Here is a 13,185-nt window from a genome sequence, read left to right on the forward strand (position 1 = left end):
TTACATGAGAGCACCTAGACCTGTCACAGCCTGGGAAGTATGGGGCATGTAATCATCTCAGCTTCACAGGGGGCCAGGTAAAGAGGTCACTCCAGACACAGTTAATAAGCAGCAGGGCCGAGAAACAAAGCCATGTTTGTTTGACTACAAAGCCTGTGCTTTTTTCACTATACTATGGTTAACTTTTCTACTACAACAATCAAACAAGAAATAATCAAATTTCAAAGATAGGACTTACACATGACTTCAGGATAAAACAGACACGAATATTTCCAGAACGGATTCCCAGCCAGAAGGCCTTTGGGGGAACCACGTGCTTCCTATACCGTGAATCTCAAACTTGGACCCTCCCCACGCAGCGTGCTTTGTGTCTGTGGAGAAGGGGGAGGAGGGCAGGGAGGTGTTACTAAAGCAAGATGAGTCCAGAGGAAGACACTACTCCCTTCCAGAGGAAGGGAATTCTGCATCATCTCCTTCAGTTTACCAGGGTCACCACCGACCATCGTGATGATAATGGCTAACACAGTTCTAAGTACGTTCAGGCACTGCGTTCACTTAATCGTCACAGTAGGTGCTGTCCTACGGAAGAAACCGGAACTTCAAGAGGCTATAGGTACCGTGGTGGAGAGCACAACACCGTTGGGCGGTGGAGCAACGCAGTCTGGCTCCAGAGTCTCACTCCACTCTCCGCGGCCCTGCTGACACTTCACCAGATCCAATGGTTACGCCTTTTACTGACCTTTCAGTATCATTCAGTAAGGATGACCACACCCACTTTCTCTGATACCCTTCCCTTGGCTTTCGTGGTTTCTTTTCCTCCAACTCTCAGACTGAGTCTCTGGCTTCTTCCTTCACCTCTGGCCAACCACTACATGGCTGCACATCCCAGGACCTGGTTCTGAGTCCGCTTCTCTCACCTGCGCTCATGTTCCTAGAGCGGTCGCATACAACCCCCTGCTCTCAGGGGCACCAATATGGTGCTACCACCCAAGTGCTCTCCAGGCCAGACCGCTCCTCTCGCCTCCAAGCCACACCCTCGACATCTGCGCTCAGATCCCTACTGGATATCTCCCACTAAACTTGTTCCTCCCCAGGCATCCCTATCTCATTTAAGCCATCTACTTGCTCGAATCAAAAAGGAGACAGCCTTGACGAATCTTATTTCCTTCACCCCTGACATCCAATCCATCAACAGGTCTCCTGGGTGCCCCCCCTCCAAAATATAAGCCGACTCAGACCACGACCTTACTTCAACATTCTCCCCACTAGTGTCCAAGGCATCTCTCACCTGGCCCAGTGAAATAGCCTCCTTAACTAGTATACTTGCTTCTAGGCTGCACCCTTACCCCCTTCAAACCATTCTCCACATGGTAGCCACAGTAATCGACTTAGGAATCAGACTATGTCACTTCTACTGCACTTGGAATAAAACCAAAACTTGACCACTGCCCACAAGGCCACTCGGCCCTTGCCTACCTCTGCAACTTCATGTCAAAGCCTCTCCTCCTTCACTACCCTCCAGCCCCACTGGCCAACTGCTGATCCTCTAGAGTCTGCACTTGCTAAGCCTCTACCTAAAAAGCTCTCTCCCAGCTCTTCCGATGACTGCCACCTTCTCATTTTTTAACTCTCACTTATTAGATACACCTTGTCAGCCCAACCTAAACAAGCACCCCACCCACCCACCCAAGTCTCCATCTTTCATAACCTGCCTATTCATTTCTTTTGCTGAACTTACTACCACCTGAAATTACCTTGGTACTATGTGTTACCCATTTACTGTCTGTACCTTTACTGTTCCACATTCCCAGTAACTAGCATACTGTGTGGCATATAATTAAGTGTTCAAGAAATAAATTTTGAACAGAATATTGAACTAACAGTGGTCACTATTCCTAAGCCAAAATGGGAATGACTACTTGCCAGTGGTGGTAATGAGCCTCCAAGGTTAAGGCCAGAATGATGAAACTCGACATTCCAGTATAAATCAGCTATATTTCAATAAAACAATCAAACAAACAAAACCACCTGACATTCCGGGACATTCTGTCATACCTCCTACAGGGCTTCTTTCTGCCCTGTGACAAGACACAAAAGGAAAAATTTTCAAAATCAAATTCTTTGTCAGATAGTCAAATATAATTTTTAAAATAGTATTTGAATTAACATTTCTGATAACTTTTTTTAAAGACTTTGCCAAACTTAGCCCAGTAACAGCTAATAAACTATGTTAATTGTGGTATTATTTTATTACCAAGACAGCATCGATTAAAACTAGGATATTTTTAAGATTTAACAATTTTACTAGAATTATCTAAGAGACATCTTAGAGTTCCTAAAAAATGGAATCCTACACATGCCCTCTAAGATGCCAAATAAACTGATCAATATTCCCTGCTCCCACCTGCACAAAGGAAAGCAATTTAAAACAAAAACAAAAACAAAAACGAACAAACAACAACAAAAAAACATGGTAAGGTAAAGGTGCCTACCTCAAGTATCCCACCATCTAGTCAAGAAGCCAACAAAACGGGAACAAAATGACAGAGTAGATGAAGATACAAGATATTCCCCAACTAACAGTCCAAACAATGGCACAGACTAAGTTCGGAGAGAGAGGAAAGGGTCGGGGGGAAGCCACGGAGGTATACAAGAAAGACTTCACACAAAATGATGATTTAAATCATCATGTTGTACACCTTAAATACACAAAATCTTTACTTCGGGGCTTCCCTGGTGGCGCAGTGGTTGAGCGTCCGCCTGCCAATGCCGGACACACGGGTTCGAGCCCTGGTCTGGGAAGATCCCACATGCCACGGAGCAGCTGGCCCCGTGAGCCACAATTACTGAGCCTGCGCGTCTGGAGCCTGTGCTCCGCAACAAGAGAGGCCGCGACAGTGAGAGGCCCGCGCACAGCGATGAGGAGTGGCCCCCACTTGCCACAACTAGAGAAAGCCCTCGCACAGAAACGAAGACCCAACACAGCCATGAATTAAAAAAAATAAAATAAAATAAAAAAGCTGGTGACACGTACGTGCGCCGAGACAGCGCGAATTGGAGGAAAAAAAAAAAAAAAAACCTCAATAGGTTACCAGAGTAATTCAAGGTAAACTATAAATAAAAGATAATTGAGACAGCACCCAATTAAAAAAAAAAAATCTTTACTTAAAAAATAAAAAAATAAAATCAACTACAAAATTTTTAAAATAAATTGCCACTCCTGTTAAAAGATGGATTTGACTTGGACCATGAATATGACTAGTGGTACCCAATTTCATGACCCAATACTAGTCTTCCTCCTTCTCACCCCCTACCAGAAACTATCCTGAAATAGTCTATCTACCAAACAATTTGATTTAATGATAAACATGTATTCCCATTTTAAAGTGCTAACAAACTGACTTTACATAATTTGAAAAGCAAAGGCACTTGATATTTTAATTAGCTGGCTAATTTTATTCTGAACAAACGAAGGTTTCTGTGACACTTCCAGCAACAGAAATAACTCATGGATCTCCTCCATGCCCCTGGAGGTGTGAGAACATCAGGGTGGGACACAGCCCCAGGACCTGACTGGACATGGCAGCCGATGCAGGTGAGTGCAACCAGCACGCGGCCTAAACATGGCACCAGGAAGGAGCACAGGTACTTTATTACCATATCATCAGTCCAGGAAGTGAGGGGATTCAGATGCAATATATGTGAAAATCTTGCCTTTCAGCAACCTATTCCAATGAGCACAAACTACTGGGACCAAAAATGTCTGCTACCTTTTCTCCGGTATTATTTTACCATCTTCTACAAAATAAGGAATTGTTGATGATCACAAACTGTGATTAAAACCATCTATATAATGATTCTGTAAATCTAAGTCACAGAATGAACTAACCTCTTATACGTCAAGTCAAAAATGCCGAACGATGGCAGTCATTAAAAAAAAAAAAAAGACCAAGAAATCAAAAGAACCACAGGGCAGTAGAACATCAATTCTATGCCCTAGAAGTTTCACAAAGCTCTCACTGAGAAAGCTGTTTTGAAATGAACCACATGCCTCTCTTACTGGGAAATGCCAAGAGATCTCTCAAATATTTTACCTCTCCTGGGCTGACTATTGTTCAGCACTGTGGCCTTTAAAAGTACCTACCTTCCAAATTCCATGCAAATGATCTTTACCTTTCAGGATGTCTAAGCAAGAAAAACTAAGCCACAGAGTGAATTTGCAGAAAGTAACAACCTGGGCAAACTACCCACCTAGCCCTGTCACCCTCTCCGTGAATGGCAGGTGCAGTTGGGTTCAGGTATCCCCAACAGATAAGGGCTTCCCAACCCTTGGCTTGCTGAGACACTTAAGCACTTGAACAACTTAAAATCTCACTGCCAAGTTTGGTACCAATGTGAGAAGTAATTCTATAGTCACTTTAAATAAATCATTCAAATGGCAGCTAAGAACAATGTGCTACTTAAACCAGTAACACTATACACACAAAAGCAGACTTACAACAATTACCATCATCTTGATTAATCTTAGGATTGAATGTTTAATCATTCATTTCACTTGTAATCATTACCTTTTATCACTGACCAAACATGCAGCTTTAATGTTCCCTTCCATTATTTATATTGGACATTTTAGGGTTATATTCTAAGGTTTCATTACACATTTCATTGGAATTTTAAATAAGTCCTTAAATTTTAAAAAGCTAACCATTATATTCATACTTGCTCTATCTGCATAAAGAAACACTGGAAGGATTCATGCAAAATTAATACAAGCAGCTACTTACGGGATGGGACAACAGGGCTGACAGGGGAAGGAGGGCGGACCTTCTCAAAGTACATCTTTTTATACTGTTTTGATTTCTGAACCATCTAAGTGCAACACCTATTCAAAGCACACTTATTTATATAGAAACTGTCTGAAAATTATATCACTCACTATACAAATGGATTAGTATGTCAGAATTCTGGGTCTTCAGTTTACATAAAAAGCGGCATACAAGCAATACAGTTGATGTCACTTTTAACCCCATATACAGGTATACTTGCCAACATATCCTCTGAACTCACAAACCCTGGTTTTAAAAAATAAGGCTTTGGGCTTCCCTGGTGGCACAGTGGTTAAGAATCCGCCTGCCAATGCAGGGCACACGGGTTCCAGCCCTGGTCCGGGAAGATCCCACATGCTGCGGAGCAACTAAGCCCACGTGCCACAACTACTGAGCCTGCGCTCTAGAGCCCGCGAGCCACAACTACTGAGCCCCGCATGCCATACCTACCGAAGCCCACACGCCTAGAGCCCGTGCTCCGCAACAAGAGAAGCCACCGCAATGAGAAGCCCACGCGCCGCAACGAAGAGTAGCCCCTGCTCGCCACAACTAGAGGAAAGACCGCCCGTAGCAGCAAAGACCCAATGCAGCCAAAAATAAATAAATTTATTTTTAAAAAATAAAAATAAAAATAAAGCTTTGGTTTCCTGTCTGCTTTTTTTAAATACTAAGGATTCAGCTTTCTCTCTTCCCAAAATTTCATTTCTAAGATATTCAGCTCCTATTTTGGCCCTGCTGCTTAAATGAGTATTAAGTCCCGACTGATAACGTTAAATATGCTTAAACCAAGTGAGCTAATCCAGTCACAACTCTCACTTTCCTAGTACTACCTACCCAAGAAAGATGCTAGGAATGCAGAGCATGCACAACAGGGTAAAAAAAAAAAAAGGCAGCAAGGGAGAGATTGGCTTCCTTTTCCTCTGCTTCCTGGCAGGTCAGAAGAACTCAGTTTCTCCTGCAGGTCTGCACCTCCCCGGCCCCGACAGCAACCTCCTCCTACTGCCCCAGTCCCTACAGCAGCCTTCACACACCCTTTCTTGAATCACTTTCCATGTCACACCTAGCTTTTCAATGAAGTAAGTCTTGTTACTATCTTTACTATATTAAAACCACAATTCCCCAAAATGAATGATCTCATCTGCTTTTTGCCCACGTCGACACTCCCCCGACTGCCATCCTGTCCTCCCAACCAAGCATGTGTCAGGGAAGTGTGGTGAGTTTTACACCACTCGGTACTTGAAAAATGCAAAACCATTTTAAGATGTTTAAGAATAATCTACTGTGATCCCAACACCATCTGTGAACATGAGGAATCCCACACCAGTCCTCCCTTATATGTTAATAAAATGTAGTCTAACCCATAAATCAGAATTAAATTCTTAAAAGACATGACACTGAAAATACAGTACCTTCACAAATGAAACCTGGGGGTGTTCTCTGGCTAGCTCTGCCATCACGTCGTTCATCTGAGCACACTGTGGAGCCCATGGTGCCCAGAAATGGACTACAAGGAGGGACCTGTAAATCCATAAAATGCAGTTTTTAAAAATATAGTAGCTTTAGAAATAAGCAAATACTGATGCAGATCAAATTCTATTAGCAAAGAAACCTGTACAAAGACCGCCTGAATTGTTTTTGTACTGCTAGAATCTTGTTATATTAAACACAGACAGAAATATAATAACTTGCAAGGCCTTGAGAATCTTTTGGATGAATTTTCAAGTTAATGATATTTCTTGAGTCAATACTTAGCTCACATGAAGTGGTTCTGAATATTCATCCACCTCAACTACTAGGCTCGTAAATTAACTATTTTGAGACCCTTAGGAAAGAAAGATGGAAACTAGATTTCGGTAGTCAAGGCACAACGTTTGTGAAAAATGACTGTATATGCGTTACTACTATTCATGTTAGTATTTACTTTTTAGACATGGTACTGTGATGAAGTGACCATAGGAATAGAAATAAGATGTTGCAAATGAAGGTATATAAGCAGAAAACAAAGAGGAAAAAAGAGAGCTGCTTTTCACATACTTTTTTTATTATGCTACAGAAGATTTTCTAAAAATTGATAGTATGAACAGACAGAATAGCGATTAATAAATTGTCAATGAAATTCTCAGGAATCTCAGTATGTATCTATCAACTATTTTCATATAAAATTATCTTGGCAAAGATATATTTAATTCTATCCTCATATCCAGCTGAAAAACCCTTCAGTTTTACAGAATTCCAAATTCAAATATAATCCCCCTTGACTACAAAAAAATCCGAAAACCCAGGAAGAAAATACATTGAAAAATATGTTACACGGAGAAAGGAAACAAGGACAACTAACCTTGGGCAAAAGGAAAGGAACAGAATACTTGGCTCATGTGAGCTAAGAAGTACTGAGAGAAGGAGGAGCCTACCACGCAGTGCTGGGGGCCGGAAGCCGAGGGAAGCACTGGGGGCTTCAGAGAGCTGGGGGCAGGACTTGGTGGCACTGGAGCACAGTCTAAATTTCAGTACCTCCGAGGTCCTGGCTTAGTGACTGATGGCTAGTGACAGCACTAGCCACGAGTCACTGTACAGAAGCTGCCAGCCTGCGAGGAAAGGAAGTCTAGTGGGCTGTGATAGTCTGGAGCTCCGGAAGGAAGTCCATCCTGATCTGCAGATGTGGGAAGCAAGAAGGAGCGCCGGCAGCAAGCTCATCCATGCAGGAGGATGAAGAGGAGGCCGAGGGCAGAGCCTCTGGGGCTCAGCAACACTAAGTTAGGACAGAAGGCAGTAAAGGAGCCCTGGTGGTAGGCCAGAGAAGGGACCTAAAAGGCACACAGCAAGGTTCAAGGGGCTCCCAGAAGTCAAGAAGGAAGGAGAGACAATCGTCAAACGCAGCAGGAAGGGCAACCAGCAATAGTGAGAGTTAAGTCCAGAGGATGACAGAAGCAGCGTGTGGACCACTGGACTGAGGATGAGGAAGCAGAGATGGCTAAAAACCTACTCTGTAAGAGACTGGGCTGTAAACAGAGAGAGAGCAAGGATCAAGACAGGATCAAGGAATGGGCTTTTTTCAATACAAGAGAATTTTCATCGTTTATTTTGTGAGGGGACAGTGCAAATGGGGAGGGAGAGGCTGAAGACACGAGAGACAGCTAAGGATTCAAGGTCTCAAAGGTGGCAGGAGAGGGAAACTGAGAGCAGAGAAGAATTCGCCTGGAGAAGAGGGACAATCTCCTCTGAGTCAGGAGCAAAGGAATCAAGAATGGGTGAACCTACAAGTAAATGTGTAGGTGTCGGGGGAGGGACAAGTCGAAGAAGAGCTCTGGAAAATGCTTCTGGAAGTCCTGTTTTCCAGGTAGGAAGCAAAGTCATGTGCTGAAACGAAGGAAAATGGAGGACAGGGGTCACAGACAGGACCGAGGAAGACGGGAGGGCTGCCCAGGGGCACACCAGAGTAAAGCAGGAGGCTCTACAGGCAGAGCCACCTAAGGTGGGAAAGGACACATGGCAGGGCCCCTACTCCATGGGTTCCAGTGAAGCAGCCGAAGGCAGGAGCTGCAGCGTGTGGGCAGGTGGGCAGAGACTACGGAGGAAGCATTCCACCAATTCCTGCTGCCTGTGCCTCTCGGGCATGCAGCTAGACTACACCTCGCAGTCTCGCTTGTGTCCCGGGCTGGGGCCCTGGAACTGAGCTGTGGCCAGTGGGATGCGGGGCAGACGTGAGCTACGTGGCCCTGCAAAGCCTCCCGCGTGAGCCTCGGCCTACTCTAGCCTCCTCTCGCAGAGCTTCTGCACAGCGTGGCGGGGGGGCCTCTGGGGCCTAAGGGATGGTGGGAAGGAAGACAGGCCCACCAAACGACTGCACAGGAATGTTCACAGCAGCCTGGCACATAACAGCCGAAACCTGTAAGTAACCCAATGTCTACAAACTGGAGAAACTGCTGTATATTAACACAACGGAATACCACTCAGCAGTAAAAAAGGAACCAGCTACAGATACACGGCAGCATGGATGAATCCCAAAAACACACTGAGCACAACAACCCAGACATGAAAGACCAGGAGTTCTGCGACTCCATTTACATAAAGTCCAAGAAGAGGCACAACTCATCCAGTGACAGAAAGCAGATCCCTGGTGGGGGATTACTGGAAAGAGCCTAAAGAGCATTCTGGGGCCCTATATTCTTGTCCTGAATGATGGTTACTTGTGTTAATACAAATGTCAAAGTTCATCACACCCAGCAATTAAGATCTGTGCATTTTACTACAGTATATAAGTTAATACCTCAACCTTTTAAAAGTTAGATACCACTTTTTACCAAACTGAAAAAAAGATTTTTAAAATATTCAATGACAAAAAGGATAAAGTGAGATGGCACTTTCATATCCTACAGGTAAAAATTAAATTGGAACCTTCCTGAAATTTCAAGATACTCAAACACTTTCAAGTATCTATCCTACAGAAGTCATTAAAGAGACAAAAATGTACGTATATGAATATTTTCCCAGTATTTTACATAGCAAATAACTGTAAAAATCTATTGTTCAACAAGACAGTTTTCTTAATGGTCATACAATAAAATATCATAAAGCCATTAAAAATCGAGTGTCAAAGAATGTTTACTGACATGGGAAAATGCTCACAGTAAGTACATTTTTAAAAATTAAAACAAGTTACCAAACTTTTTAACAGTATGTGCCAACGTAAGTAAAAAAGAAAAGAAAAAAGGACACGTACACAACTTAAATTCCATTACTACTAATGTGGCTTGGAAGAGTAATTTAACTTAACTTCCACATCTGTAAAATAGCAATAACACCCTGGGAGGTTGGGAAGATCAAACGAAAATATACAAGCACTTTGGAAACATTAAAGAACGATATTGATGTTATTTTACATTATCCACAATATTCCCATGTTTAGATGCTTAACTTCCACTTTCCAATTAGGTACACGATGCCTAATATCATAAGGACATAAACCTGAAACAAACATAAACGCTGTCACCCTCTCTTGTTAATAATAATCTGTAAGTATTCTTTCCACCTTCATGGACAGCCCAACATGCAGGGTGCATTGTTTAAGGAAAACCTTTAGAGAAAGACGAGATTCAAATCCTAACTACTGTGATGTTAAACAATGTAATGAACCTGGTTCTTTTTCAGTAAGATAATTAGTGACTCATAAATGGTTGTTTCTCTGTTATTACAGGTGTTCTGCTCTTATAGTTATTCCTCTGCAGGTAACACCAGCTACCATTTATTAAGATCATATAATATTAGAGTCTGTTAAATATTTTACAAATGGGTAAAAACCTTAATTACTCTGTAAATGGGTATTAATATCCCCACTGTATAGATCAACTGAGGTTTCAGTAACATATAAACGTCTGACTATTTGACTTAAGCAAAAAAAGTTTTCAATTCACATGAAATTTTAAAATTGGGAAGTGAAGATTTGTAAAGTAGACGTTAAGTAACTACATTAACAAGTACTATTTAATATTCTGAAATGCTGCCATTTTCACCAAAAGTAGCAGAGATTTGTTCCTTCCGCAGAGGCCAAGCATCTCTTCCTTCCCATGTGCCCATTTAAACTCATCACCACGAAAAAGGTATATTGGTTTCCGGATCATTTCAAGTACGGGCCCGTGGCAAGAATTAACATTTAAACTTTTTCCAACTGTGATGTCTTAATGACTTTTTTCTTTAAAAAACGATACATAAAAACAAAAATGTGAGACACACAAAAAGCAAAATAGTCCTCCAGGTGACCGTGAACTGAACACTTACGAAGGGCAGGTCCACACGAGCCCTGCTCCTTTCAAGACGCCGCCTCTGGGGCACTCCATAAGTGGGCCGCCGTAAGATGGGGGGAGCGCTGGATGAATCACCTTTCATCAATGAGTCCACGTCACTCCCTTCGCGCCCCCCCCGCGCCCCGCCCCGCCCGTTTCTGGCAGTTTCCCAGCAAGACCGGAAATGCCGCAAGAGTGGCTCTGGTGAACACCTTTAACTTCAGCACGGCGGCGAAGCCAGACGGGAACTCTCCCATCGCACCCGCACTCCGCAGCTGAGCCGCTCGCCAGCGTACTCACTACCCGCTTCCAACCACGATCCGCTCCTGCATTCGCGCCGATACGCTTCCACTGCCAGCGAGCCCGCGCAGCCGCGCCGCCGCACGCAGAAGAGCCCGGGCGCGAAGGCGCCGCGAGTGCTCCCGCCGGCCAGGCAGCACGCGTGTCCGCTCCCACACCCCCGGGTGGGCACTGTCCTACCCCTCTCACCGCAGAGGACACTCCTGAGGCCTGGTTATGGAACGTGCGCAGCGGCTCTGAGGCTGGCTCCCTGGCAATCGGCTGGCGCTCCGCCGCCCCCACCGGTCATGCCCCGAGACACCGCCCAGCCCCCGAGAGGTCGGCCAGCGGAAGCTGCGAGACCGCTGCGGAGGCCCCGTGCCCGCCCGTCGGCGCCGACTCGCAAGCTCGGGGTTTCCATGTGTTCCCACAGGCCCGGCCTCTACATCCCGGTGGGTCTCCTTCAGACGCCGTCCCAAGGGCGAGAGGCACGTGGGCCAAGCCAGAACGGACCACGGCTGAGCCCGTCCAGGAAACAGAAGACCCGCGTCCTCGGCCCGGACAGCGCCACACAGTGCACTCTGCCCCATCAACAACACCCTTAAACGCCCCTCGGAAAGGAGGCAGGACCGCCGACCCAGCTAGGCCTTCCTCCGCCGCCCGCCCGTGACGAAGCGGGCGGGGGCCGGGGTCTCCGCGCCCACCCCCGACCCGCGGCTGAGTCCCCGCGTCGCCGCGCCCCGGGAGGCCGGGCCGGGCGGCAGGGCGGGACCCGGGCCTTGGGGCGCCCGGCGGGGCGGGGCCGGGGGTCTGCGGTGGACCCCGCTCCCCTTCCGGGGCGGGGACCTGGCCTCGGGGTCCGGGCCGCGCCGGCCGCTCCGCCCAGGCCGGGCCGGGTGCGAGGGAGCCAGGCAGCCCTCGCGGTCGGTCCCCGCCGCGTCCCCTCATCCCCGCCGCCCGCCGCCCGCCGCCCCGCTCACTTGGCTCTGAGGCGCAGCAGGTCCTCAAACTGCCCGGCTGAGCCGACCTCCACAACAGCAGCCGCCGCCTCAACCGCCCCCGCCGCCATGCTGCCGCCGCCAGACAAGAGCAATCGAGCGCGGGCGGTCGATGGGGGAGGGGCTCGGGCGGCTGCTCTCGGAAGCCCCGCCCCGCCTCCGGCCCGCGCGGAAGCCCCGCCCTCCAGGCCCGCCCCGCCCTCCAGGCCCGCGCGGAAACCGGGATCCGGTGAAACGCGGGAGGTTGGGCCTTACCGGCGGGCCAAGTGAGAGCCCCAGTCTCCTGACCCCCGGGGCTCCGGACTGTCAGGAATCCTGACCTCCGGGGTTCCTGGATGTCGGGGCGCCGTACGTTCCTTGCAACTCCTACGGCAGCTGGGAGAATGGTGTGTGTGATGTGAGTGTATGTTTAACAAAGTGAAATTTTAAGCTAAAAGGAAATTACATAAAGGTGGGGATGGGATGGGAGGTTAGGGGAAGGGAGGTTGCGCCCTCTCCGAACCTCAACATGACAAGGGGCTTCCAACTCGGTCCTGAAGAACCCGGACCCGCGCCACCGCGTGGCCCCCCACCTACCTCCCGGCGGGGCCATCCCTGGGCGCAGCCAGGGCACAGCCCATCACCCACTGTGACCTCCGAGCAGCACGGCCTGGGCAGCTAGGCCGCCTCCGGCACCACGGGCCCAGCCCCAGGACCCCCTCACTCAGGCCTGCAGGCCCCACGGTCCTCTAACCTCGGGTCTTCCCTGGCTCTCCTTGGCATCGCCTAATGTTGACGCCCCGGTAGTGTCCGCTCACCACCTTTCCCCTCCCCTGCCCATAACTCCCACGCACTCTCCAGCCTGGGTAGAATTGTCCATGGTCCTAGTATCCTCAATTACCAGGGAAACCTCAGCCGCCAGCCAAGCGCCCTCCCCTGCCTCCGGAGCCCGGCATCCATCTGCCCTGGGGCCGGGGGAGTCTTTTTGGTTCTCCCCAAACTGCACCCCGCCTGCTCTCCAAAGAGCCACTCCTGGAGCTCCCATCTTACTAACGCCATCCCTTCCACCGAGACACGTGAGGCTCCTGGGGGTCCTCGGGCTCTGCACCGAGTTTGAGGGCAGGCCCCATGGATCCTCCCGTGGGTCTTCAGGGCGCCTGTGCGCCTTCTACCACGTGCACATCTCACCGGGTTAGAACTGCACCTGTGGTCTCCACCAGCCCCGGTTCTCATCAAGGGTGGGAACTGTGTCTCTGTCCCAGTGCCTAAGTTAGAGCCAAGAACGTGGCAGGAGCTCAGTACATGCTCTCTACCTGCAGCTGG

General features: G+C 47.7%; 1 protein-coding gene across 2 annotated transcripts in view; it reads right to left on the reverse strand.

The window, feature by feature from the left end:
* GLRX3 (glutaredoxin 3) overlaps positions 1-12,285 on the reverse strand; it is a 31,614-nt gene extending 19,329 nt beyond the window's left edge. Inside the window, exons 1-3 of one of the 2 annotated variants that reach the window (XM_081231255.1) lie at positions 11,087-11,188; positions 10,602-10,702; positions 6,236-6,344 (exon numbers count right to left, since the gene is read on the reverse strand). In XM_081231255.1, coding sequence (XP_081087381.1) covers positions 6,236-6,344; positions 10,602-10,660 — 168 coding nt within the window. In that variant the 5' untranslated portion in view covers positions 10,661-10,702; positions 11,087-11,188. Of the gene's footprint in view, positions 1-6,235; positions 6,345-10,601; positions 10,703-11,086; positions 11,189-11,865 lie in introns of those variants that run through there. The other variant, XM_081231254.1, reaches the window with a different exon arrangement.
* Between the last annotated feature and the right edge of the window lie 900 nt (positions 12,286-13,185).

This window comes from Mesoplodon bidens, assembly GCF_964165515.1.
Source record: "Mesoplodon bidens genome assembly, chromosome: 1".
Classification (NCBI taxonomy): domain Eukaryota; kingdom Metazoa; phylum Chordata; class Mammalia; order Artiodactyla; family Ziphiidae; genus Mesoplodon; species Mesoplodon bidens.